The sequence below is a fragment of the Ambystoma mexicanum genome, chromosome 6q, assembly GCF_040938575.1.
Source record: "Ambystoma mexicanum isolate Mex_15411 chromosome 6q, UKY_AmexF1_1, whole genome shotgun sequence".
Taxonomy (NCBI): Eukaryota; Metazoa; Chordata; class Amphibia; order Caudata; family Ambystomatidae; genus Ambystoma; species Ambystoma mexicanum.
Window position 1 is genome coordinate 1,655,009,089 of NC_090937.1, and position 27,833 is coordinate 1,655,036,921.

The window sequence follows — 27,833 nt, forward strand, 5'->3', positions numbered from 1 at the left end:
CTTCCACAGGGGAACGACTGCCTAACCCCTTTACCAAGTACTTACCTATGGAATTAACTCCTTCAAGAACATAAACTTCACCTGGTTAGGGGAGCACTGCTCAAATTTAACTACCTTCTAACTTGTACTGCAGGTTGTTTTTATAATGCATAACCACTTTTCCTCTCCTTACTTGCTGCATTTTATACTTTTGCTTTGTATTTTGTAACTGTTTATAGCATAAAAATGTGGGTTGCGACTCCTTTGTGGCTACTTTTATTTCGTAAAGTAAATGCACTTCCAGAGTTGCTTAATAGATCGTAATCTGCACACGCTAGTCCAAGATGATTAGCAAAGTAGAAAATTAAGATGTATTAATTCATGCTACTGCTATGCTGTGTAATATGTATGGTTTACCTGCATGTGCACTGGGCTGTCTGTATGAATATCCACTACATGATTGTCTCAATTGTCCACTGTATTTTGCACACAACTCCTGACCCAAGTCTGCCTTACTGCTGAGCCTACGCTACCCAGTGATAGTTTGGCATGACCATATGTGAAAAGCCCTTGCCCATCCACTAGGGTGATCTCTTGGAATACCCACACAGTGGTAGCTGGAGTGCAAAGCCCTCCTAACAGTGGCAAAAAAGGCACATTGTTTTCTGTGACTTATTTCCTTAAACCATTTGTTCCTCAGGAACGTGAACAAAATGCTAAGGAACTGGTAGCTGAAGAAGAGAGAATTAAAAATAAAGCGGAAAAGAAAAAACTTAAGAAACAGGTAAGTCTTCATACTATATTGCTTGCTTTATCCTGCAGGATGCCATTGTGCTCCAGCCACCAGCCCTGTATCCCGCATGAATCATATCCTTGCCCCCGCTATTTCTGCTTAAAAACAGTCTGAAAATCTTTCATCTTAAATTCGATTTTATTTAACTTGCAGAGGCAGAAAGACCGGAAGCAGCAACAAAAATTAGAAGAAGAATTAAAAAATAAGAAAAAAGTTATAAATGAGAAGAAAAAAGAATCTGTAAGTGTCTTCCTTTTTAATTGAAAAATGAGCACTAAATCGGTTTTATCATTAGCAGTTTCTGGAAGTTTAATAACAGCAACTTGAGGTGCGTCTGAAAGACCACCTCAGAGAATGGGTGATAAGAAAGCAAACTGTATTTAGTTACAGCACAGCTGTGGAGTGAATGCTCAGCTGGCAGGATTTTTTTTCTTCACAAATTCATGTCGTTTTGAATCACCCGTTTTTTGTGAGAAGACTTCTCAAGTACATCTTCCCTCTATCCCTTGGCGCCCATCTTTAACCTCTGCCAACATAAAACTCTTAAGGTGGAGGAATGAAAACCATCTCTGCCCTTTTATCTGGATAACTCTTCCTCTCTTGCCTGCCTCTCCACATACAACTGTGCGGAAAGCAAAAGCAACCTAGCAACAATGAACAGACAGCCAACAAGCTGTTTTTGGAGTCTGACAAACTCCATAAGCATCCACTTTTTGCAGTGTCACAGAGAAATCCTTTAGATTGCTCATAAAGTTTAAATACATTTTCTTGTGTGAACTACTGTTCCAAGAATAGCAATGTGAAATTGACTTTACCTTTTCTCTTTGTAGGTGCAGCACACACACCATCTTGTGTGGAGTGCTGGGGGGTTACTTAGTAGCCCCTTTTCCAACGTACTCCTGTATCAATGTTCTGTTAGCCTCTCTACTTCAAATGGCTGGTGGCAGTGGTTTACTTTCCTTACCATTGTGCTTTTCTCCTGCAGGCTGAATACTCAGCTGCACTAATGTGTGACCATTTTGTCAGCATGTCCCCGCTCTTTTTTTTGTTTTTTTTGTTGCCATTTTCTATTTGAGGTCTTTGTTAGGACAGTTTTTCTGAAGTCCAACTAAGGGCTTAGTAACTGCATTCAACTGAGGCAGTACAAGACCCCACTCTAGTATAAGGCTGTAACACTCGAGTTAATGGTAGCGTAGACAGAGCAGGCAGGCTTATTTTAGGAGGGAGAGAGGGCTGTAGAATCAGTACAAATAAAATTGTCATACAAATGATCCAATGAAACGCTATGTATGTAAAAATAAAGCATTTATTTAAATACTGATGGGCCCAGATAAATCCACGGTAAATAAGTACTATCGCACATTACAATGATCAAAACACAACACTATACTTGAAGGTACACAGACCAAAGTATAAACCTTATTTGGAACATCGAACAGTAGTTCTAGGGAGGTTAAACCTTTTCATACACATTCAGTATAGGTGTCACCTATTCTTGGGGTAAAAACCAATGGTTACTTTCACAATTTCATTCAGTAATGCAAATGAAGTAGACCCTGCCAATTGTACAGTGACTCTCAGTACAAATCACATAATCTGTCAACTGGACAATATACCTTTTGTGAATAGTGGAACACTTATTCCAGGCACAGTAAAAACCTATAACTACTTTTGTGGGAAGTTATACTAGGTGAGTAAAACCTAAGAATGTAATATTCAGTTACAGGTGCTTTTGAGTGAAACAGATGGAGATAAGCAGTAACTCTGGTAACTTATCTTTGGATGGCACAAAGCTAACTAACGACTTATGAGGGACAGTTAGAATCGAAGAGAGACTGAGTGTCTGTCTACAGCAGCACAGGGAAAGCAAAACCGAATGTTAGAATTAATTGGTTATTCTAGGTAGGCAACAACCTAATACAGCCTTCTTCTGGACTGGCTAGCAGGAAGTCAGGGGAAGCAAGACCCAGTTGGGGGACACTCATACAATTATCCTAACAGGAATAATCTGGTGAAGCCCACACATTTAATTTTGGAAAGAGGCACAACCTAATCACAGGAGAGTAATATACCTTCACATCTACTTCCTATTAGAATGGCTGAACGGTTTCTAAGGAAAGAAAGATGTTAACCATACTCTTAAGAATAGTGCATCACACATCCAAGGTAAGAGTTAGTTACCAACCAACTCTTTACAAATAAGTAACTTTTAAACATTTTATTTTCTAGGCCAAAGGCCCAATCATTCAAAGTATTTCCCTTTTTCTTGGAGCATGAGTGTTCTGAGTGGCAGAAGCGGGGACAATAGGATCTAGTGTCCACAGGCAGTGTCCGGATAGGTTCTTAAGTAGCAAAAGTCAGAGTTCCTTAGGAAGACTTGGCAGACAGCGGAGTACTTTCTGGTTAGAAGAGGGTCCAGGGGCATCACAGAAGATGCCCTAGCAGGATTCTAGTAGTGGGACTGCACAGTATGAGAGGCCTCCCATCACAAAAAACACCCCACAGCTAAACAGAAATCCCAAGAGACTTAAGATAAGTCCATACCCAAGCCAACACAGTACCACAGCATTGAAGATTTTGCAGCAGGAAGACGTCAGGATCTGCAGCCAAATACCTGGTCAGTGGATTCCTTGTTGTGGTGACTGAAAACAAGACCTCGGAAGGAAATGTGCAGCAGGGATCAATGGAGAAGGTTCTAGGCAGGGTTTTTCTCGCAGCTCAATTTGGTTCTGCGGTTTTGGCACCATTTCAAGGAGCACAGAAGAAGACAGAAAATTGCAGTTGAATTCTCGTTGTTAAAAGTTCCAGCACTCTGAGGGGACTTATCGGAATCTATTAGTGTCTACAGAGATACCCCAGGATGCCCACAAAGTTTCAGCGAGATTAGGAATTCGGAAGACCATGCCCTGCACCATGGCTTGAGGTCCCAGGGTATTGGGGGTATTGCAGCAATGCAAGGTTGCAGCAACGTGTGGGATGGCACAATGCAGGTCTTGGGTCTAGTGGGTCTCACCCGGCTTTGGGTTGTCGGTTAACTGAGTCCCCAGGTCGATAAAAAGGACTGGCTACAGCAGGCTCCGGTTACACAGCAGGCTCTCCGGTCGCTGGAAATAGTTTCAGCCGCTTTTCCTTCATCATCCTCTTCGGTTCCAGTGGTCGGCCTGTCATCAGCTTCCAAGTTTGCAGTATTTAACAAGAACTACAGCACAACTTGTGCATTCTCTTCTCTCCCTGCATTTTACAAGAAAGGGGTGTCTGGTTGTCCGATCAGGACAGCCAGCCCCCCACTGGGATTTGTCCCATTCAGGCAAGGAGGAAGACAACGTGCTTTGGAGTTTTGGACTCCTCCCTCGCTTCCTGCCTTCACAAACAGACTGGAGCCTGGGCGATGAGTCCAGGGGAAGATAAAAAAAATCGCGCAAAGTAATTGTCCCACCCTGGATGTCGGGGGAAGGAACAGGAAAGAACCAGAAACACTAAAATGGCGACAAAAGAAGACCGGGGCCATTTTGGTAAAATAAGCACCCTTGGGGGCCTTTACTGCATATGTGAACACAGCCCGCGGTGAAGGTGCACCAAATTAATACAAGGTATCACTGCCACCAGCCGTTGAAGGTAAGTTTGTCCCTGTAACAGAATTGTTAGTTTTAGTGTGAAAGGGGATACATTGTATCTCCCCAGCACTCCACATAAGGTGGGGTGTGCTGGTTTCACTTAACAAAATGTAAAAGGGATCCAAAGATCCTTTCTACCCTTGGGAACTATAGTTCTCTCAAGGTTAGCAAAAGAAAGTTAAAAGAGGAGCCCTTAGGGCATCCCAGCAACAACAGGCATTTATTGCCAATAAGTTGTTAAGGAGGATAACTTTAAAAAGACACTATGGAGAGTCAAAAAAATGACACCCTAAAGAGATTCTGTGAGGGTGGAAAAAGGTTCCCACTCAAAGAGGCATTAAGGAAATCTATCCCACTAGTAAAGCGAAAAGTTCTGGGCTTGACCCAGGTCAGGAGGATTTAGCATGAAAATCTTACCTGTCTTTCTTGGGTTTTACTCTGCGCACCAAGCCAGATTTGAGCCCTTTGTTCGTTTTTCCTTTGGCGGGCTTCAGTACTGAGGGAGGTTTGCAAAACTTTCCTGTCCTTTGTCTTTAGGAATGCCTGAATGCATCCGCTTAAAAGGCGAGGGTTTTGGGATTGAAGACAGTCAACCACTGGGAGAAACACCCGACGAAGAAACCCTGAACAAAGTTTGCTGCATCATCGTGGACCTTTGAATTGCCAGGTGAAGCCCTGCTGCTGTGCTGAAACTCCTTTTTCTAATCAATGAGGAAAGCTCCGAAAGGGACAAATTCTTCCTTTGGGTTAGTGGGGTCCAACTAACCCTGGGACGAACTCCACTGGACAACCTTCCCCGTCTGGCTGTATTTTGCTGCTGCAGGAACAGAGTGACAGGGGTCGAGAAATCCTTAGTCGAGTGCAATGTCTGTGATCCGGCCAGAAACTCCAGGAGTCTCCCCAGGACCCTCTGGAAGCAGGATGACCAGAGCTAGAGTCCCCTCACCAGAGTGCAGGACTCGAGGAGTGAAGGAGCCCATCTGGTATCCAAGATCCACAGTGGTGCTGTATACAGCGCAGTGAAACCGCAAAGTGCTGCTGACCTGAAAAGGGCCTGTAGCTGCCGCCTGTTGGGGAGAATCCTCAGAAATGTGCTAATTTCCTCCACCTTGGAGACACCCAGTAACTTTGCTGGCTTTTGAGGACTTGGATTTTTTTTTAACCTGGAGAGACCCTTTTCCCCACTCTCGTATTTTTAAATTTGAATTTTACCTCAGTCTTTTGGTTGTGGAGTCTGACAAACTCCATAAGGCATCTTTTACTTTCTGTCACACAGCACCTTCAGTGCAGTGACACAGGGAAGTCTTCCAGATTTCCCGAAGGTTTAACAACCTTCTCTGGGTTAAACTACTGTTTCCCAGAGCAGTAAAGTGAAATTGACTTTACTTAGCATTTTAACTTTCTAGACCCAGCACACACTATCTTACAATGGAGTGCTGGAGAGGTTATCTTGTATCTAGTTTCTCATGTGACATTTTTTTGTTACTCTTTTCTCATTGAAGGGAACCGCGGGAGCCATCTTTGTCAAAATAGGGCCCGGTCGTCTTTTTTCGCAAATTTCTTTGTGGAAAGGTCCTTCCTGAGATTTTCTCTGCGTGCCAAACCCAGTTTGGTCTTTGTTCATTTCGCCTTTGGTGGGATTCAGGAGTGAAGCCCGCCTCTGGGGTAGGCAGGAAGTGAGGGAGGTGTCCGAAACTCTCTATGCTAAGTCTCCTATGACCCAAATGCTCTCTGATGATTGGCCGGCTGACTGCCCAGCAAGGACAGCCACCCTGCTGGGTGAGTGACAGCTAGGCTGGAATGAATGGGAGAGAACTGAATAAAAGGCGAGTCCTTTGACTTGGAAGGCAGTCGACCACTGGACTAAGGAACCGAAGAAAGCTTCTCCAGCATGTGGTCTGGCATGGATTCACATGCTCATGAATATTCCCTGTCAGGCTGGGAATCCTCGGTAAAGAAGAAAATCAGTATTGGTTTCATTTCTGATCTGTCTTTCTTAGTAGTAACCAATCGCTGGTCTCTGGGTCATACTGCCCCCAGCCAATGACTGCCCTCCCCCTAAGCCCCTCCCCTGGCAGCCATCCTCAGATTTTTACTGCACGTTCAAGAGTTGGGTGTCCTTGTGCTATAGCTCTCGAGCTTTTACTGCGTTTTGCGATTTTATTTTTATTTTTTTACTTTTTTTTTCTTCAAAGAGTTTAATCTCATTTTTTCGGTCAATCGAGCCTCAAGCTCCACTGTTTCTACTTCCGATCAACGGGGACCCGTTTGGAATTTTCTACGCTCCTCAAGGGCGAAGTTTCGTCGAGTTACGCTTCTTGGAGGATTCCAGATGATCTGAGGCCTACCTCGTGGACATGGCCCAGGACAAGGGAAGCTCGACGCCCGGATCCAAGCTGTTCAGGAACTGCCCTGGATGCGGTTTACAGAATGTTTTCAAGGAGGATGAGCATTCGAGATGTCTCTACTGCCTTCACGAAGACAACACGTAGAGAAGGACTGTGCGTTTTGCAAGAACTTGTCGGAACGGACTATGAGGGATCGTCTGATCCACCTCGCCAGCTGGCTGGAGAAGGGCCCAGCAGGTGAGAAGAAGTCGTCTGAGCGGTCTTCTAAGTCCTGTGAGGGTGCCCCGACGACATGGGCCCAACAGAAGGCAAAGCACTGCGAGTCCACAGGCACCGGGAGCGCCGAAGGGTCGGGCTCCTCGGCTGCCGGGCAGGGCGCATTCTCGCCAACGCCATCAACCACGAGCCAACGCCATGGCTCGGGGAAGATAAATCCGAGAACCCGGGTAAGCTTCTGGAGAGGTCCAGGTCGATCTCGATGGAATGAGCCGAGGGGGAGCGAGACGGTGACCCTCGCCCCAAGGTGAAGGACTCAAGCGCGCCCAAGGTGGTGAAGGCCTTGATTCACCCGGCTAAGGCCTCTATCGAGGGAGTCGTGGAGGCTACCCCAGTGGAGGCGACCTCTGGGCCCAGAGTTGCCTTGCCACCGCACAGGGAATCCTCTTTTCAGCCCATCGATAAGACCCCCGTGAAGACCCTGGTGGAAAAAGAGGGGGGGGGGGGGCGGTGGCCCTTACGGACACGGATACAGCCTCTGACAAAGAGGTTTGAAGAGGTCCGGTCCCACGGGCGGAATCCCAAGGTGGCGCCGACGAGGCTTCCGTGGAGGAGGAGCAACCATCGCGCTCGTCGCAGCCAGGGCCCGAGCCTCAGGACAACTCGGTGGCCATTTTGATGGCAATCCAAACCTTATGTACGGAGATGAGGACAAGGTTGCCTCCAACCCCAACAGACGGGCCAGCAGAACCGGGCCCATCGGGAAGCCCTCCAAACAAGCGGAGGAGAGTTCACCCCCCTAGCCCTTCCAGCCCTTCCGGCCCGCTCAGCCTTCACCTCCTTCCCCTGATCCTAGGGATGACACGGGAACAGATACTGCCACGACAGGGACGGATGACGATGGTGGTGACAACGGAATGGGCCTTCGATCGCACCTCCCTCGGGCCTCCCCGCCCGACGAAATTGTCTCCCCCCTATGCCATGATTGCCAGGGCATTCAAGCTTTTCCAGCTCTGCCCCAAAGAACAGAAGAAGGAAGGCTTCCTCTACCAACCGCACTAGGCCAAGAGGAAGACGGTCCTCGCAGTGCCGTTGCTTGACGACATCTGGGACGAGGGACTTGCTCTGCTCTCCTGAAGAAACCGTCCAGTACGAGAAGTGTCGGGTCCCTGATTCCGCCCCTTTGTGCCTTAGGGCACAGCCGACCCCGGATTCAGTCGTCTCCGCGGCGGCCAAGAAGAAAGCGGCGGGGCGACGGCTTCAACTTCAACCTCCCTACCGGACGGCGAGGGAAAGAAACTGGAAACCATGGACCGACGAGTCATCTCGTCTGCGGCGACGACAATTAAGGCGGCCTACGCCCTAGCAATTGTGGCCCGCTATGACAGGGAGTTGTGGTACAAGATCCCTCCCCTGCTGGATTTCCTACCGGACTACAAGTGGGCAGAGGCCCTGGCAATCCTGCAGGAAGGTGAGGTGGCATCGGACCACGCCATAATGGTGGCCACGGACATTGCTGACACCGGGTTCCGCCAGTTGGGCAACGGTGTTCGCCTCCAACGGCGGGGATGGCTCAAGGCAACAGATTTCCACCAGGACGTGCAAACCATAGTTTTGGACATGCCCTTCGACGGGAACAACCTGTTTGGAAAGACAGTAGATGAGTCACTTCAGGCCATCAAGACCGACAGACGGCTCGGGCCTTGGGAGTTTTGCAGCAACGACGGCCGCCCTTTCGGAACTCCGGAGGCAAGCAAGGTGCCTCCAGAGGATTCAGCGGTGGCTCCTCTACGTACCGCCAGGCAGCCCGTTCCTCGTTGCAAGAGGCCTACAGAGGGCGCAGCAAGTCAGGAGGATCTCGTCACTGTCGCCAAGGAGGCCAGGGCGGCAAGGCCGCCTCCAAGCAGGACTGAACCGGCCGTAGCGTCGGGCCCCCACCTGAGCACCCCTGTGGGAGGCCGGCTGGCGAAGTTCGTCAGCGTGTCGGAGTTCATTTCCACCGACCGTTGGGTGCTGGATGCCCTGGCCCACGGGCACACTCTCGAATTTGTAAAGAAGTGCCCCCGCATTCCTCCCGTGGCCAGGAAGGAAAATCGCGTCCCTCAGCTGCTGTTAGAAGTAAGGGCGATGCTCAAGAAAGGAGCCATCGAGCTCATCCCAAAGAGGCTCTGGGGCTCCGGAGTATACTCAAGGTACTTTCTCATCAGAAAGAAGACAGGTGGTTGGCGCCCCATCCTGGACCTGCGTCGGTTAAACAAATACATCAAGTCCCAGAAGTTCCGGATGGTCACCCTCCAGCACGTGTTAGAACAGCTGGAGGAAGGAAACTTCCTATCGTCGCTGGACTTGGAGGATGCTTACTTTCACATCCCCATTCTAAAAAGACACCAAAGGTTTCTCAGATTCGTAGTCCAAGGACGGCACTACCAATTCAAGGCACTGCCATTTGGATTGAAGGTGGCGCCCAGGGTATTTACCAAGTGCCTAGCACCAGTGGCGGCGTGGCTGCGCCTGCAGGGGATCCCCGTTTACCCCTACCTGGATGATTGGCTCATCCGAGCAAGGACAAGGGAACTCACCGTCGAGCACACAGCGAAGACCGTCCAACTGCTCACGGATCTGGGGTTCTCCATCAACTTCCCCAAATCCCACCTGGTCCCGTCGCAGGTCGCACTGTTTCTGGGAGCCAAGCTCGATAAAGTGGCGCGATTGGCCTCTGTCGGAGGAAAGGACCAAGGCCATCCTGGGCAAGGTGCAGCGCCTGCTGGCCACGGACGTGGCCAAGGTGAGGTCCATCAAGTCCCTTCTTGGCATGATGTCCTCTTACATCTACCTGGTGCGCCTATGCAGGCTGCGGATGCGTCCTCTACAGGAGTTCCTCGACGCCCGTTGGATGCAAGCGGCAGGCAGTTTCGAAGACAAGATCCCGCTCAACGAGGCCTTCCGCCAAGCAATTCGGTGGTGGGGCACCCGCGCGCATCTCGCGGCGGCCACGGACTTTCAGACCCCAGCACACGGTGACGATGGATGCTCCCTGGAGGGATGGGGGGCGCACACCGAGATCTCACGCGAGAGGCCTTTGGCTCCCAGAGGAGAAGTCACTCCACATCAACATCCTGGAGCTCCGAGCAATGTTCTGGGCCCTCAGGTCGTTTCTCCCGTCCCTCAAAGGCAAGGTGGTGAGGATCTTGACTGACAACACCACCTCGATGTTCTACATCCAGAAGCAGGGAGTAACCAGGTCCCCAGCCCTATCCAAGGAGGCCCAGGATCTGTGGCATTGGGCCGTTGCCCAGGGGATGTTTCTGGTGCCCTTCCATCTAGCAGGGATAAAGAACACCATCGCCGACTCACTCAGCAGGGAGCTGCGCTTGGCCACGAGTGGGACCTGCGTCAGGACCAGGTGGCTCGACTTTTCCGACGATGGGGCAAACCCCAGATCAACCTGTTCGCGACGAACTCCAAGTGTCAGAGGATCACCAGCAGGTTTCTGCAGCCGAGGAGCATGGGCGATGCTTTCTTGTTCCCCTGGGACGGCCTGTTCCCCTGGGACGGCCTGTTCCTGTATGCCCACCTCCCCCCGTTGCGACTCGTCAACCAACTCAAGAGGTCCCGGTGCAGGATGATCCTCGTCGCACTGGCGTGGCCGAGACAGATCTGGTTCCCGGACCTTCTGGACTTGTTGGCATCCACCCCAGTCAAGCTGCCGACGGACGCGGATCTCCTCGCCAGAGAAGGAGGCACCATCTTCCATCACAACCCGGGGTCACTGAACTTGCAGTCCTGGCTCCTGCGGCACTAGAGTTTGGAGGGTACGATATCCCGGCGGACTGCAAGGAGGTGCTTGCAAAGGCCAGGGCGTCCTCAACTCTCAAGTGCTATGGACACAAACGGAAGAGGTTCTCTGTCTGGTGCCGTGCACAGAAGATTAACCCTCTGCGAGTTACGGCCCCTCAAGTGCTGCCGTACCTACTGTCGCTGGCCAAGGTGGGGCTGGCTCATGCCTCCATCAGGATACATCTAGCGGCGATCTCCTGCTACACCAGAACTACGGGACGATCATCTCTGTGGTCTCATCGTCTGGTGAAGGAGTTTATGAAGGGATTGTTCCTGTTCCGTTCATTCCTGCCGGTGAAGGCTCCGGCCCTGGCGTGGGAGCTCAACGTGGTGCTGACCAGGCTCATGGGGGCTCCATTCGAGCCTCTGCATTCGGCACCGTTTAAGTTCCTGTTGTGGAAAACAGCATTTCTTGTGGCCATCACCTCCAGATGACGAGTGGGAGAGATCCAGGACCTCTCCTGTAAGCCTCCGTACCTGACATTCCACGAGACGAGGGTAGTGCTGAGGACGCACCCCTCCTTCATGCCCACAGTGCCGTCGGACTTCCATCTCAACGAGCCATTGGTGTTGCCTGTGTTCTTCCCACCGCCTTCGTCGCCGGCTGAGAGGACTTTGCACTCGCTGGATGTAGCTAGAGCGCTGAAGTTCTACGTGGACCAGACAAAGTTTTTGGAAGACATCACGGCTGTTTGTGAACTTTGGACCTGTGAACCAAGGGAAAGCCCTCTCGAAGGCTTCCATTTCCAGATGGCTCTCCGGCTGCATCATGCACTGTCACCGGTTGGCAAACCGACCGTTGCCCGGCCGTCCGAGAGCCCATTCGACCAGAGCGATCGCTGCTACCACGGCGTTCTTGTCTGGTGTACCCCTGCTGGACATCTGCAGGGCTGCTAGGAGGTCGACACACACCTTCACGAAATTCTACTGTGTCGACCGGGATTCCAGGGAGGAGTCCAGGGTCGGCCAAACAGTGCTGCGCAACCTGTTTGCCTGAAGGTGGGCCTGGTGAGGAGGTAAGAGTTGCTTAATGTTGAGTTGTAATGCTTAATGTTGAGCCTTGCCACCTCCCGTGGTTGTGCATGTGTGTACTGCTATGTATTCTTATTCATGAGCATGTGAATCCATGCCAGACCCCATGCTGGAGAAGGAACAAGTTACTTACCTGTAACTGTTGTTCCAGCATCGGTCTGGCATGGATTCACGTGCAAACCCTCCCTCCTTCCCCTCTGCGGCTCTTCACTTGGTCATACTGCCACTTTACGTGCTACCAAATCTGAGGATGGCAGCCAGAGGCGGGGCTTAGGGAGAGGGCATTCATTGGCTGGGGGCAGTATGACCCAAAGACCAGTGATTGGTTACTACTAAGAAAGACCGATCAGAAACGAAACTGATACTGATTTATTTTCTTTTGTCTTTACTGAGGATTCCCAGCCTGACGGGAAAATATTCATGAGTATGTAAATCCATGCTAGACCCATGCTGGAGAACAGTTACAGGTAAGTAACTTCCGCAACACCAAGTTCGCATAGACAGAGAAGCCACTGCAAAGACGACTTCTCCCTTTGAGTTGGTGGGACCAATCAACTCCAATGTAAGCCATTTGGACATCCATCTCGGAGCTGGTTGAATTTCCACAGAGTTGCTGCTGGAAAACCGTATAGACATGGAGAGGAACACCATATTGTGTGCGTTGCTTTTAAGCTGGCCTAGAGCTTTTGGAAGATCCTCCGGACTCCCAAGAAGCAGGACTGACTGAGCCTGAGCCCCCTCAACATAGTGCGGGACCCCAGAAGCAAGAAAGTCCATCTCAACAGCCAGGAACCGCAGTGTTGCTATTTGCGGTAGACGCGAGGAGCTGAAACACTGAACAGCCACTGAAAGTGAAGTTTGCCGGTTGCGAGTTTTGACCGTCCCAGTGCATTGCAGGAGTCCCCCGACGTCCTCCCTCTTGTCCCCACGACGGAGGCCCAGGAACAGTGAGATCTGCAGAGCTGCACAGGAACAGAAGTCTTCAGTTGCATCTTTTCTTAATTTCCAAGGTACTGTAAAACGAGTCTAAGAACTTACCTCTTACTGTAGAGTTGCTTGAAACTTATACAACTCACTTGTGGCCCTACATTTGATTATTTTTTTCATCAGACTCTTAAGAACTTGTGCAAAGACTTTTCCATTTACTTACCAGAAGTGCTTCATCCTATACAGACTTTTGCCCATTGACTTTGGCTTATGACTCTTCTTGGAGGATTCATATATTTGCCTGCTTAAGAATATTTGTGGTCTCTTGTGTTCTAATAACCTTTGCCTTTTTACCAATTCCTAAAAGTATACTGAATGCCAACAGTAAAATATTATTTATTATATTTATATAGTACACAGACAGCCCAGGGGTTACTTGCAAGAGCTTAATGTCCCCAGAACCTTGTTATTGAAGTCGTCTGTGGGCCATCCCAAAAGGGTATTTACTGCTTTAGAAACTAAGAGTGTACAGTATTGAAGTGTATTTGTTACTATTCTATTGCTCTTTTCTGAAGAAGGCTTTATAACTGACTGATAAATTAATAATTGTTTATGCAAGAAACCTTGAGTGTACGTTTATTTGAATACCTGTAACTATGAATCTTTGTGTACCTCTGCTACAGCTCACATTGACCCCTCTTGAGATAAGCCTGGCTGCACAACACGCTACCAAAACTGTGTAGTACAAGCTTCTACCAAAGGTTGGGTTGCCTATACCTGTAGTCGGAGTTGTGTATAGTGGTTCCAGAGGCTACTGCATACAAACTTTGCCTAACACCGCTGACCTTCAAATTGCTGCCGCAGGACCCCTCCATACATGTACGCTCACCTGGCTCCCACAGAGGCGTCGATCTGAACTGGACAGCTGCGGTCTCCACCAATGTGACGCGTAGGGCCGAGATGACGGACTGGACTGGCCCACCTAGCTTTGTTTGCTTGGCCCGTAGGAATATTCTTCTGCAAATGGAGAAAGGGAATTAACCACCCGTGGAGTTGAGCGTAAATCCTCCCACCCCCGCTGTTCTCCCCACAGATCACCTTTTGATGTCCCCTCTTATAGTCTCACCTGATGGTTTCAAAAGATGAGCTATCCATCCTGCATTGAGCGCAGGGGCGCGTTGATAACCAGTTGCTTCACTGGCTCGAAGGAATTGGTGAGTTCCAGAACAATATTGACTCCGAAAAGTATGTAGTTCGTAAGAGTTCAAATGCCTGACTTTCACTCTTGTCCGATTCCTTGCAGGTTGCAGCTTGACCCTAGTGAAGAGTTCCTCGTGGCAACCGGTAATATTCTGTTAAGGATTTGTATTTTCCAACACAGTTCGATAAAATGATGTCAATATGTAACTTGTTGCTTTCTGCCTTATTCAGGCGCTGAGAGAAAGTATGAAGTCTCGGGGAATAATACCTCCGGCGGTAAAATCAGGTAAGTCTATTGTGGTGAGGAGGGTTCCCCTTGATAGTCCCTTTGTTTCACCTTGCTCTCCTTTTGTTTCCCCTTAGGGGCCGGGGTTCGGCGAAGATGCAGTGGAAGCTGCGCCGACCCGTGAAGAGGAATAGTACCCCCAGTGGTAAAATCAGTTAAATCTATGGGGGGGATAACTAATATTCCTCTGTGTATTCCCTTGGCTCACCTTGCTGTTCTTGTCTTCTCCTTAGGTGCCGGAATGCGGCGGGAACATGCAGGAGGATGCGGTGGAATGTGAAGATGCTGCGAAGGCCGCTGAGTTCAGCGCGGCACTGCAGCAGGCGAGGCGGCGCGCATAAAATAACTTCTTTCTTCCAGCTCGAAGGCGCGATGGATCGGGAATTCAGGTAAGGATCAAAGGTATTGCTCTTGTTCTAACCTTTTCTCCTTCTTTCTCCCTTTTTCTAGGAGCTCCAGACTCGAGGCGGGTGTGGCAGAAGACTGGATGCAGACTTGCAGGCACGGTGAGCGTTACGCTGCTGGATGCAGAATAACGCGAACCGTGTGCTGCTCTTCGGGCGTGGTTTAAATAGCCTCCAAAGTAGTCCCAGGTAAGTATTCCTCCCCAGCCCCACCCGAGTAAAAATATAGTCCCTAGGTAAAATAGTCCCTTCCAAGCCTCTTTTGGCTTGGAGCTCTGCAGCATGGTCTGCATCAGGTAAGCTTGCAGCATGGTCTGCATCAGGTAAGTTCTACTCTGAGGCTGGCGCCTATGGTGCCAGGACAGACTCTCCATATGAGCCTGGCGCCATAGGCACCAGGACCGTACCCAATCAGCCCCTAATAGGGGTTTTTGGGCTGCCTGCTTCCGGGGTTGCTGGACCTGGTCTGGGTTCCCGGGGGTAGGCATCATGACAATACATCCCCCCCTTTTATCCCCATGACTGAGGCCCAGGAACCCAGGATCTGCATCACTGCAACCAGACAGAAGCCAGCTGGACCATTCTTACCAAAGGTACTGTTGTGACTTGGGGTACATACCTTGGGGTCTTTAGCTCTGCTCCTCTCAGTTGAGATTTGTAGTAGCTACTTTGCTAGAGGTAATTTCAGCTCTACCCCTCACAAGTGTAACAGCTTGTGATCCTTGTTAGGCAAGATTGTATGTAGTAACCCTGTGGGAGACTACACCAGTCTTGTCTTCTTGGTATTAGGTAACCCACCTATTGCTATTGGTCTGTACTACACAAGTTGGAAGAGTGACTGAGCAGCCAGACTTATCTTAAGCGGGGTAAACATGAGTTGTAGCATCGAAATCCACACGTGTCCAAATAACACTTATAATCAAGATTTTCTGGTGAAATAATTAGTTAACGGTCCGTTTTTAAATAAGCCTTCCTTTGAAAAGGGAAATATGCAACAATCAAAATACACTTCATTCCACTTTCTCAGATTTCGAATCAGCAAGTAGATTCTCGTTAGAGATGCCGTCAATACATTTCCTACACCCTGGGGTGACTTCAATTACAATACAGTATTGGTATGTATATATCACTTTTTGGTACTTAATAAATTCTGAGGTTGTGGAAAAGGTTAACCTTTTAACAGGTTCTCGGAGCATGTGAGTACTTTTCAATCGACCAGTGAAGTCTATATTAGACCTTTGCCAGCAATACAAGGTAAACTTAAACACCACCTATGAAGGACAGTTGGAATCAAATTCAATGGGTCAAAAGAGTCTGCAGGGAGCCAGTCAGCCGAAGTCAATTTTACAATCGTCTATGGAGCTGAGGCACTTCTTTAGATATTACAAAAGTCTTGCACAGTTTGTATGGAATCACTGTTGGGCCACAAGCTGTTAGGCTTGTGAGGGTCTGAGCTGAAGTGAACTCTGCAAAAAGCAGCTACTGCAAGCTTGTAGCTTGCATCATCTCACTTGAGAAAAGAGGCAAGCACCCCTTAGTCATCACAGTACCTTAGGTTTGAAGAGGATCCAGCAGGCTGTTCTGGTTGCAGTTCCTGGGCATCGGTCATGGGGACAAGAGGGAGGACGTCTGGAGGACTATTGCAGTGCCGGTTGAAGGTCCTCTGCAGCTTTGGGCTCTTTTCAGATAAGCGGCACTTTGCGGTTTCAGCTACCGGCAAATAGCACTGCTGCGGTTGTTGACACTTGATGGGCTCCCCTTGCTTCTGGAGTCCAGCACTCTGGTGAGGGGACTTGGGCTTGGGTCGTCCTACTTTGGGAGGGTCCTCAATATCTTCCTGGAGCTCTGGCCCGGCTTAAAGACGATGCACTAGACTACAGATTTCTCTACCACTGGCACTCGGTTCCAGTATCGGCAAAGAAGTATAGCCAGTTGGGGAAGATCCTCCAGCAAAGTTCATCTTTGGGTTAGATGGTCCCACCAACCCAAGGGAAGAAGTTGTCTGTTCTGGGGCTTCTTTAGCAAAATCGGAGTTTGAGCTTCCGTGCTGCAGCAGGGCTTCACCGGGCAGTTCAATGGTCCAGCAGGGCTCAGCAAGCTTCTCTTCCAGTTTCCTTTGTTGGAAGTTTCGTCCAGTGGTCGACTCTGCCTTTAATCCAAGAAACCTTGCCTTTTATGCAGGTTTCTCCCATTCATGCACAGCCTAGCTGTCACTCACACAGCAGGGTGGCTGTCCTACAAGGACAGCCATCCAACCAGCACTGGGTGCATTCAGGTATCCAAGGAGACTAAGGACAGGGAGCTTCAGGCACCTCCCTCGCTTCCTGCCCTGGCACACTGGAGCCAGAGGTGGGTTTCAGTACTGAAGCCCGCCAAAGGCAAAACGAACAAAAGGGTCAACCTGGTTTGGTGCACAGAGTAAAACCCAAGAAAACCCTCACAAGCAAGAAATAGCAAAAAAAGAAGACGCTGGCCATTTTGACAAAATGGGCACCCATGGGTGCACTAGTGCAGCTGAGAATCGGCCTGCGGTAGAAACGCACAATGGTAGGAAAATTAAACCACTGCCACCAGCCATTTGAGTATAACCTAAAAAATGTTAAATGAATAAATAGGAAAAGGGGCTACTCAGTAACCCCCACCTCCCAACAGCACTTCCACATAAGATGGGGTGTACTGGACATACATAGGAAAAACAGGTAAGTAAAGTCAATTTCACTTTACTACTCTTGTGAACAGTAGTTCACCCAAGAGAAGGTATTTAAACCTTAAGAGAAATCTAAAGGATTTCTCTGACACTGGACTGAAGGGGAGCTCTGTCACCATACAAAGGTAGATGCTTATGGAGTTTGTTAGACTACAAAAACCGAGTTCAAATCAGATCAACAATACATGAGGGAGTGGGAAAAATGGCTCGCTATCTCCAGGATAAAAAGTCCTGCAAAAGAGCGGGGGGGTCTCTAAGGTTGAAGAGAATTAGCACAGAAAGGAGAATTCTCCCTTACACTCCCCCAACACAGAAAGGGACAGGAGGATTTTATCCTATCCTGGATGAATCTCCTAATCCAGTCGGTCATACTTTCTGGAGAGACCATCAGCATTTTGGTGATTACACCCTGACCTGTGTTTTATGGTGAAATCAAACCCTTGGAGGCTGATGGACCACATTAATAACTTAGGATTGTTCCTCTTCATCTGCATTAACCATCTCAAGGGTTGGTGGTCTGCCTGAATCGCAAAAGTAGATCCATACAAGTATGTTCTAAACTTCTTCACTAATGTTCAATTGTTGACCTCTCACGGTCCTTCACTTTCCTACTGAGGAAGCAGATGGGGTGTTCCTGCCTTTCTCATCCAGCTGACTCAACACTTCACATATTCCTGTATTAGAAGCATCTGTCTGTACAATGAAGGATTGGTTTTAGTCTGCTCTCAAGTGGAGCTTGACAAAGGGCTTTCTTCAGTCCTTCAAAAGCCTTGGTGCACTCCTCATTCCACTTGGCCTTCTTGGGGAATTTGGGTGAGGAGATCGCATTCAAGTGAGAAGCTAAGGTCACATAGTTCTCAATGAAGTTCCTATAGTAACCAGTGAGGCCTAGAAAGACTCACTTGGGTTTAAGTAGTAGGGGTGGCCCAGTCTTGTACAGCTACTACTTTGCTAGGCATTGGCCTTATTTCACCTCCTCCTACCTCAAGGCTAAGGTAGACTACTTTACTCTGACCAGTTTGACATTTACTAGCTTTTATGGTTCCCATCATAACCAACTTTGGTAATGGGTCCTTCATACTAACCAGGTCCCAGCCAGCATTAAAGAAGCCTGGGTTACCCCACTCTTAAAAAGAAAAACACCCTAGACCCTACCGTACCCACCAACTACCGACAAATAACAGTCCCCTTCCTTCTAAAGATTTTAGACAAAATAGCTTATATTCAAGTCCAGGCCCACCTAGAACATAACCAACTCCTTCAAACACGTCAATCTGGCTTCAGGCCCAATCACAGCACAGAAACGGCCCTCCTGGACCTAAAAATCCAGATGGACTCCATCAGGGACACAGGAAAACTCTGCATCCTCCTACTACTGGACCTCTTAGCAGCATTCGACCTGGAGGATCATGATGAGCTTTGCTCCACATTAGCCGAAGATTTCAATTCTCCAAGGGCGCCACCTCATGGGTAAAATCATTCTTAGGCAAACGAACCTCCAGGGTCTCTAAACGGCAGATCCTATTCCAGTTACCATTGGCGTACCACAAGGATCATGCGTATCACCCACACTGTATAATGCATTTACTAAACTCCTCTTTTCAGCTCTTGACGACATGGGTGTCATCTACACAAACTTTGCAGATGACACCCAGATCCTCATTCCTCTCACCGGGAACTACGCCCAAGATACATTGACCATCAATAAAATCTGTGCCATAATACAAAACTGGATGGCATTAAATAGTCTTTGCCTCAACGATGAGAAGACAGATTCTCATCGTCGGCTGCCACACCAAAATAAGTGCTCTACATCAGGATTAGCAGCCATCTACATTGGCACCATGATACCTGTTCTCAAGCAAGTCAAAACACTAGTTTACATTGATGCCAACCTCACCATGACCAAACACATAAACACACTTTCTTCTACCACTACGTAGACGCCAAACTAATAGCACTAAGCCGGGAATTCCTGACTCCCTCCAACTGCATCAACCTTGCCAGGGCTTTGATTTTATCGAAGCTCGATTATTGTAAAATCTTACTACTTGCAACCTCAAAATCCAACCCTAACAAACTCCAACTCATACAAAACAAAGCATTACGAGCCGCACTAGGCATAAACAAATTCGACCACCTTTCCAAGATAAGAGATGCCCATTGGCTACCCAGGAAACCCAGAATCATTTTCAAACTTACAAATGCCATTACGAAAAAGCACCCATTTACCTGGACAAGGCCATTGTGAAAAAAGAACATGCCAGAGTGCTCAGATCCAATAACCAACTGCTAATGACAATACCCCGTTATAGTAAATCTAGAGCCGGCGGTAGTAGCTTTTCTTATGCCTAGCCCCCAAACACGAACTCCTTCCCGATCAGCATCAAAAAAGAATTGCCACTCACAGCCTTCAAAAAACGTCTAAAAACTTGGTTATTCAACCAATAACAATGAAAACATACCTCCCAGAAATTGTAAATAATGTCATACGCTGCCTGTATTAATGTATGCTGCAACCCCTTAATGTATATATTCGTCCTAATGAATACAGTAATGCCGTATAAAGGTAAACCACTGTATATTGATCACGATTGTCTTATATTGAACTTACTCTTATTCCAAGCTGTCTGTAACCTCGCCGTGATACCTCTGGGTCTGGGTGAGTAACAAATGTAATAAATAAAATGGTCAGATGGCCCAATCAAGAGCCTGCAAAACCTATCCCACGTGGTAATGATGCTCTTCCCAAGTGAGGCTGAAGCATTGCAATTTCATGTCATGTAAGTATTCCATGCAGAAGTCCTCCATCCCATTCAGAACTTGATTCACTATCCTCTGAAATGTAGCAGGTGCATTTTTGAGTCCAAAAGGCATAACATTAAACTGGTAGAGGCCTCCTGGGGTGGGAAAGGGTTTTCTCTTGGCATGGTCTGTCAGGGCTATTTGCCATTAGCCTGAAGTCGGGTCAAATGTACTGAGTAACTTGGCTGAACCAGGTTTGTACACCAGCTCATCTGTCCTGGTAAAGGATGGGCGTCAGTCGTGGTGACTGCATTAAGAGCTCTATAGTACCACCGAATCTCAACTCTTTGGATCCGGCCTTTGGCACTAGAACAACTGGACTAGCCCATGCACTTGTAGATGGCTCTATTACCTAAAGATCAAGCATCATTTTGACCTCTTCCTTTATGTGGGATCTGACATTATGTAACCCCTGCTTTTCACAGGGAGACTCTCACCAGTGAGAATATCATGCTGGCCCCAAGGGGGTCAAGCCTGGTGTTGGTGAAAACAGGGAGGGAAACTGACAGAGCCTTGCACTCCTCCTGAAACACGTGTGTACGAGCGCAATATAAATAAAATATCATATTTCTTTTCCTGTTGGCAGTCAGATCTGAAGAGTTTTACTCCTTCGATTTTCCCCTGAGGAGATCAGGGAGAGGCTCACTCTCCTCTTGATCAGAGGCTTGAAGCAAAGCTCCTAGTTCTGGTCTGGAAACTTAAGCTTTCAGACGGTTGGTGTGATCGACCTTAGGGGCCTGTGCCGTCCAGTCTTGAATCTTCCTGCAGGAGTGATGCTGGCCCACCAGACCCCCTACGTATGCCTGCCCAATAATCACTTGGAAGATATAACTACCAAGCTGGCACACCCAGGGGTAAGGGCAATGGAGAAAACAACAAACGCAGATCTTCACTGGCTCTCAAAGTAGCAAGCCCACTGGTACTGGTTGATTCCTCAGTGTCTGTGAAAATCTAAACACAAGGATACACAGATTAATATTACTCTGTTCTATATTCTAAAAATTGCTATAGATATTATTTACCACCCATGTCCATAATACCTGTAGCCTATGCTAGATTGCTGACAGGCTTCTTTTACTTGCAAATGTATCTTCTTTAAATCTTAATGAGTCTTTTTCTTAACTTCTTTGAATTCTTTGTTTGGCACTTGACTCTGTATTTATGTAGTTCTATTGTATTCTTACTTGTTGATAGTAATCCAAAAACTTTCTGAGGATAATGCTAAATTTAAAATATGCAAAAGTATTTTTGTTGAATAACTACTCCTTTCTTTGCAGATATGCTTTAAAATTAAACATACCAAAAAATGTATTTAAGTTACAACTTAAATATTTACAGTTCAAAAAAGGAAGGAAAAAATAAACTACTTCCTTAAATGTACTTTTGAAGAAAAAATGCAACTGCTTTAAAGTTTGTTTGATGTCTGAAGAAATCCGACGCACTGCAGCAAAAAAAACAAACACGACGCTCAGGACGCGTGTTAATCCAGCTGATCTGACGAGCCCGTCGATTGCGCAATCAGGAAGTAAAAACGAACACGACGCATACCATGCAACCCGCGCAATCAGGAAATAGGAATTACACGAAGCAAAGGACGCAATACACACTTAAGCGCGTCCTTTACTCAAAAGTTCAGTTGAGTTACGAGTGAACGCACATGCCATAAATAAACACGTTACTAAGTTAGTTTTAGTAGTGTATCTATATACCTTAACAATAAAAAATGTTCAGCGTGACAGTAAATCAGTAATAGGATTACAAAGATACTAAATGAATGCTCATCAATGTAAAACTGTACATGCAGCCGCAAGTATGAAAAATGTTTGTTAACCCTCAAACATAACGCGTGCGAATACCCACATAGGAAAACGTTCTTTTAAAAGCAGAATAAACAGTCTTTGTTCCTTAAACAATAAAACTTCTTGCAAGGAAACTAGAATATTACTTCAGTTCATTTGGCAGAAAACTTATATTTAGCATTCAAATAAGAACTTAGCTTGCTTCATCTGTAAATAGTCTCTTGTCATTTGAAAAGACGACGTCTTTCTGGAATCCGCTGTTTATAAATTCTTCTGATCTTCACTCAAAAAGATTACGATGGATTACTTTTACTAAAAATATTTTCTAAGCTATGAAACTGCAACCTTCCTCTAAGAAAACTGGAATGAAAGGCAGTTTAGAACTCTTGCCTGTGTTCCAAACTACCTCGACTCTTTTCCTCCAATCATAGTTGTTGCAAGGAAACTCCATCTTGGCTTGGGGACATAGACACTTGCATATTATATGATTAAGGAAACCTAAATATATATATGATCATGTACAATCAGATCCAAAACCCAAACCTCTCAACAACAACTTCTACTAAAATATGTAATTGTAGAAACTAAAAATGTATTTTTACATGAATCTCCTTAATGAATGTTTTCTAAGATAATGTGTCTTTGGAAATCTGGAACTGTACCATGGGATCTTGACCGGGCCTACTTGGGGTTGCCCAAGTCCACTAAATAATTGACCTCTCCAAGTTTACCCGCAACCTTGAAGGGTACAATCCATTTGTCCTATAAGGCCCTCTGCCTTGTAGGTACCATAACTAGAACTAGCTGGTCTGGAGTATACTCCACCATGTTGGCCTTCTGGTCTTGCCAATGTTTGGCAAGAGCCTGACCTGCTTTCAAGTTATCGGAAGCTTCCGCTATGAGTGCCCTTTTCCTCCGGAGACGTAGCACATAGTGTCCCTCAATGCCTTGAGGGAAGGAGCACTCTTCAACCCATCCTTGATTAGGGCCAAATGGCCTCTAACCGGATGACCATAGAGCAGTTCAAAGGGAGTGAAAACAACCCCTCCTTGTGGGACTTCTCTATAAGGAAAGAGAAGGCATGTCAGTAGAAGGTCCCACTTTATTCTAAGGGGTTCCTCTATTGCTCTTCATAGGTCTGTTAAACCTCTCTACCAATTCATTGGTTTGGGGGTGATAGGCTGTTGAGAAGTTGTAGGTCACGCCAGTTTGTCCACATGTTCTGCATGTAGTGGGACATCAAATGTGACCTCACCCCCCCCCCCCCCTCTGTCGGAGATGGCCTTCTTAGGAAAACATACCCTGGTAAAGCTACCAAGGAGGGCTTTAACCACTGCCTGAGCAGTAACAGTTCTTATAGGTTTGGCTTCAGGATACCTGGTAGCTTGGTCTACCACAACCAATATAAATCGGTTGGAAGTTGAAGGGTCTAGGGGACCAACAATTTCAATCCCCACCCTCTCAAAAGGGACTCCCACCACTTGGAGGGGCATTAAAGTTGCCACATTCTTGGCAACCCACAAGTCTGCAGCCTGTGCTACCTTTTTGGGATCAATCTCGTTTGAGTCAGCCAAGTGCTGTCTCAGCTCAGGAGAGAGGCATCAACAATAGATGGTAACAGATTTCTCATTCCTTCAAAGGTGTTAACTCTGTAACCCTTCACCCAACCATCACGGAGTTCTTTAAACACTCACATACACAGGTAGCCCAAGGGGTACTATCAGCCTCTCTGAGGGTCCTTAACCTCTTAAGGTACTGGGAAGGGGTTTTCCCAAATCTGTCTAATGCCAGCTTCACAGATACAAAATACCTTCTCTCAGTGGCACCCAACTCCATTACAGCATCAGTCATTCAGGGGGAGCCTAGACATGAGCCAAGGAATTAAATCATTCCCACTGATTCCTTGAAGACCATAGGTGTATTCAAATGTACCCAACCATTCCAATACATTGACTTTTGCATCATGCATACTCGCTGCTTCTTTGGGCAGGCAAGGTCTCTTATAGACCTAGAGGACCACGAGAGGGAAACCGATTCAAGAGACAGTCTTTTCATATCTTTTTCATGTTGCATTTCCAACTCCCTGAGTCAGATGTCTGGCTTCAGTTTGAGCATTTAACGTTTTAAATTCCAGCTCTAATCTTTTGTTTTCAAGAGAAACATATTCTGGGCTTAATGTTAGCCCTTGTACGGTCCCAGTGTAAACACTGAGGCAAAAGGGCAGGCTGTGGCAAAGAGGGGTTCTCTGTGACTCCTCTACCTCATCTGACTCCTCTTGCAGATTGGAGTAAGACTCTATACTGGCATCCTTGTCATATCCCATATGACTTGGGATAGGTGTTGCAGGCCTACTGCCCAAACTCTGCTGATTCAACAACCTTGTAACCAATTGATATATGGCATTTGTAATGAGCCTATAGACAAGTGTTTCAAGGCGTGATGAGGCAAGGAAGGGGAACAGAGGGAGGACCGATATCGATCTTACTAGGCCAGTGACATTGAGATCGCGTGAGTGCAGCGGAGGGGGCAGGCGGGAGAGATGGTGCCTAGGGATAGAGGAGGGGCAGTGCTGTCCATGGGATCAAAACAAGAAGTGCGGCCAGCAGGTGGCACATGCAAGGGTAAGAGCAGACAGCATGTGTCCAAAAGTGCCGGTAAGGGGACAGTAGGGTTACAGATACAGACCCAAGTGCAAGGGTTGCCGGGGAGGCATTGCGGGTGTGCAGGGATCTGTGCTCGAAATAAGAGGGTAGCCAGGTGACCAGTGCAGTATCAGACAGGAAATCAGTAGGGGAGAGGAAGAGAGGTCGAAGCAAAGAGGAAGGTCTTGAGGTGCTTCCGAAACCGGAGATGGTGCTCAAGTTTCAGGGAGGCTATTCCAGAGGGAGGCCCCAGCCGAAGGAGATCTACCACCAACTTGTTGCTTGGAAAAGCAACTGACCCTGAGGGAGGTGGAGGAGTGAAGGGCTTGTGTAGGATGGTATTTACGAAGAGAGTGGGAGGTATTGAGGACCGGACCCAGGCCCCAGAAGGCCTTTTAGACAATGCAGAGGGTCTTGAACTTAATCCTTGCAGAGATTTCAGGGCTGGAGAGATAGGATCCCTGGGTTTGAGGCCAAGAACAAGTCTTGCTGTCCTATTCTCGATGAGTTGCAGAGGGGGGAGAGTAGAAGCAGGCAGATTAGAACGAGGCTGTTGCTGTAGTCCCGCCTTGAGAACCAGAGCTATAGAGACAGTGAGCTTCTGGGGGAAGGAGAGGAAAGGAAGAATACCTCTGAAGAGGTGCAGCTGGTAGTTGACTTCTTTGAGACACCAGTTGTGAGGAGAATAGGAGAGTGTGGAGTTGAAGATGACCCGAGGTTCTTAGCCTTACAAGAGGGAGCAGGAAGAGGGTCAAGGGAGGCCGGCCAGAGTGACAGGAAAGAAGGGTGCAGGTGTGCTGATGAGAATCTGTTTTACTGGCATTAAGGCAGTGATCGTTGGCAGCACACCACTTGTTAGGCAGGATTGTATGCAGTACCCTGAGGGAGACTGCACAAGCCTTGTCCTCTTGGCAATGGTTTACCTAACCTTTGGTATAAGCATGTACTACACAAGTTAGTAGCGTAACTGAGCTGCCAGGCTTATCGCAAGAGGGGCCAACGGGAGCTGTAGGGTTGCAACATAGTTTCACAGTGACAAGTATCGAAATAACCCTTACATTCAAGGTTTCTTGATTAAACAATTATTAATTTAAGTCGGTTTGAATAAGCCTTCTGTAGAAGGGAGCAAACATGTAACACTTAAATATTCTTCAAAAATACACACTGTTTCAATAAATAGATGCCCATTTGGGATGGCACACAGACACTTCCTACACCCTGAGGTGACTTAATTAACTAGGACACTGTGGACATTGATATATCACTGGTACATTTAGAGAAATACAGTGTTTGGTGTAAAAAGGTTAAGGGAGAAAAGCAATGGTTAACAAGTTTCTCAAAAAGGTAAGCACTTCTGAACACCCCAATGCAATGTAGATTAACCCTTTTCCCAGCTACACAAGTTAAGAATGTGACTTTTTGGAGGGTCAAATCAAAATAGAGTCGGAGGTTAGTCTTCAGGGAGCCAGGACAGCCAGTGCCACTTAAGCAAAGTCTAGGGGAGCTGAAGTTCTTCTTGAAGGTAAGTAAAATGCCTTGTAAAAAGCCTTGCACAATGTTAGAGTTTCTGTTGAAAAATAAATCACTGTTGGGCCACAAGCTGGGGGGCTTGTGATGGGCAAATCTTTAATAAACTGCAAAAGGTAACAAAAAAGGGTTCTCTGCTGAAACCCGCCTCTGGCTCCAGCATGTCTGGCAGGGTGGGAAGCGAGGGAGGTGCCCGAAACTCCCTGTGCCTAAGTCTCCTTGGCTACAGGAATGCACCCAAAAGGTGATTGGCTGGCTGTCATTGGAGGACAACCCCCTGCTGGGTGAGCGACAGCTAGGCTACGAATGAATGGGAGAAACCTGCATAAAAGGTGAGGTCTTTTAGACCGAAGGCAGTCGACCACTAGAGAAAGGAGTCCGAAAAAGAACTTGGAAGATACGCTTGCTGCAACTCCTGGACAGTTGGTTTGCCCAGTGAAGCCCTGCTGCAGTGCTGAAGCTCCGAATTTGCCTCGACTAGAGAAAACCTACAAAGGACGACTTCTCCCCTTGCGCTGGTGGGACCAATCGACCCCAAGACGAATTCATCTGGAACTCCTCTCTGAGCTGGCTGTACTTCCATTGCTTCTGCAGGAACCGATTGCCGGGGAGAGGAACACCAGAATCGAGCACTAGATAAACTCATCCCACTGCTGCAGCCAATCACAAACCCCATCACATCTACCTCGGACCCTACTGTTCTAGTTGATTTATATAATCACACCATCAAAGCATTAACACATTAGCACCATTGAAACTACGCAAATCTAAACCACGTACCCATCTTAATACTTGGTACACGCCTCATCTGAAGGCCCTCAGAAAAATCAAGAGATCAGCCGAATCTTTATGGAAAAAAAAACCTTTGCCAGAAAAAGTTAACTTTGCCGCAGCCTCCAACTACAAAATAGTCCTAATCTAAGCTAAAAAAGACAACTACAATGACCATATCTCCGAAGCCGAGTCCAACACCAAGGAACTTCCTCTTAGGATCCAGACAATCAGGGTTCCGTCCTCAACAAGGGACTGAAACCGCACTCATTGACTTAAAAACCCAGATCGACACGCTCAGAGACAATGGACAAGCTGCCCTACTCCTCCTCGACTTATCTGCAGCTTTCGATTTGGTCGATCACTCTGTCCTATGTACACACCGCCACTCTTCAGCGCACTTCTACTGAGGCCATCACCTGGATCACATCATTCCTTAATGGCAGAACAATGATGGTCTTCTCTCCTACTGCTGCAGCAGACCCTGTACCGATCACCTGTGGGGTACCACAGGGCTCCTGTGTCTCCCCCACATTGTATAACATTTACCAAGCCCCTTTTCGATGATTTGGATCATCCGGTATCACCTACACTAACTATGCAGATGATGCCCAGATCCTCCTTCCACTTTCTGGAGATTATGGAAAGGATTTGGCCTTGCTAAATAGGGTATACATCATCAACCAGGCATGGATGGCCACTCATGGACTATGCCTGAATGATAAAACGGAGCTCATCATCCTAGGTACCACGTCCAGCCTAAGGAAACTGGGCCCGGCCTACAATTCTTTTATGATTGACGGGAACAACATCACAGTCGGATAGGTCAAAACATTGGGATTCTACTTGGATTCCAATTTTTCCTTCAAAAGACAAGTGAGCTCCCTAGCATCCTCCATGGCATACACATGCAAATTAATCCGCGAAGCCAAACCATTTCTGTCAG

General features: G+C 47.5%; 1 protein-coding gene across 2 annotated transcripts in view; it reads left to right on the forward strand.

Moving 5' to 3' along the window:
• Positions 1-27,833, forward strand: part of TTC31 (tetratricopeptide repeat domain 31) — a 317,092-nt gene that overhangs the window by 101,963 nt on the left and 187,296 nt on the right. For both annotated transcript variants that reach the window (XM_069632487.1, XM_069632488.1), the window contains 2 exons: positions 680-763; positions 926-1,012. In XM_069632487.1, the coding sequence (XP_069488588.1) occupies positions 680-763; positions 926-1,012 (171 nt within the window). The remainder of the gene's footprint in view (positions 1-679; positions 764-925; positions 1,013-27,833) is intronic.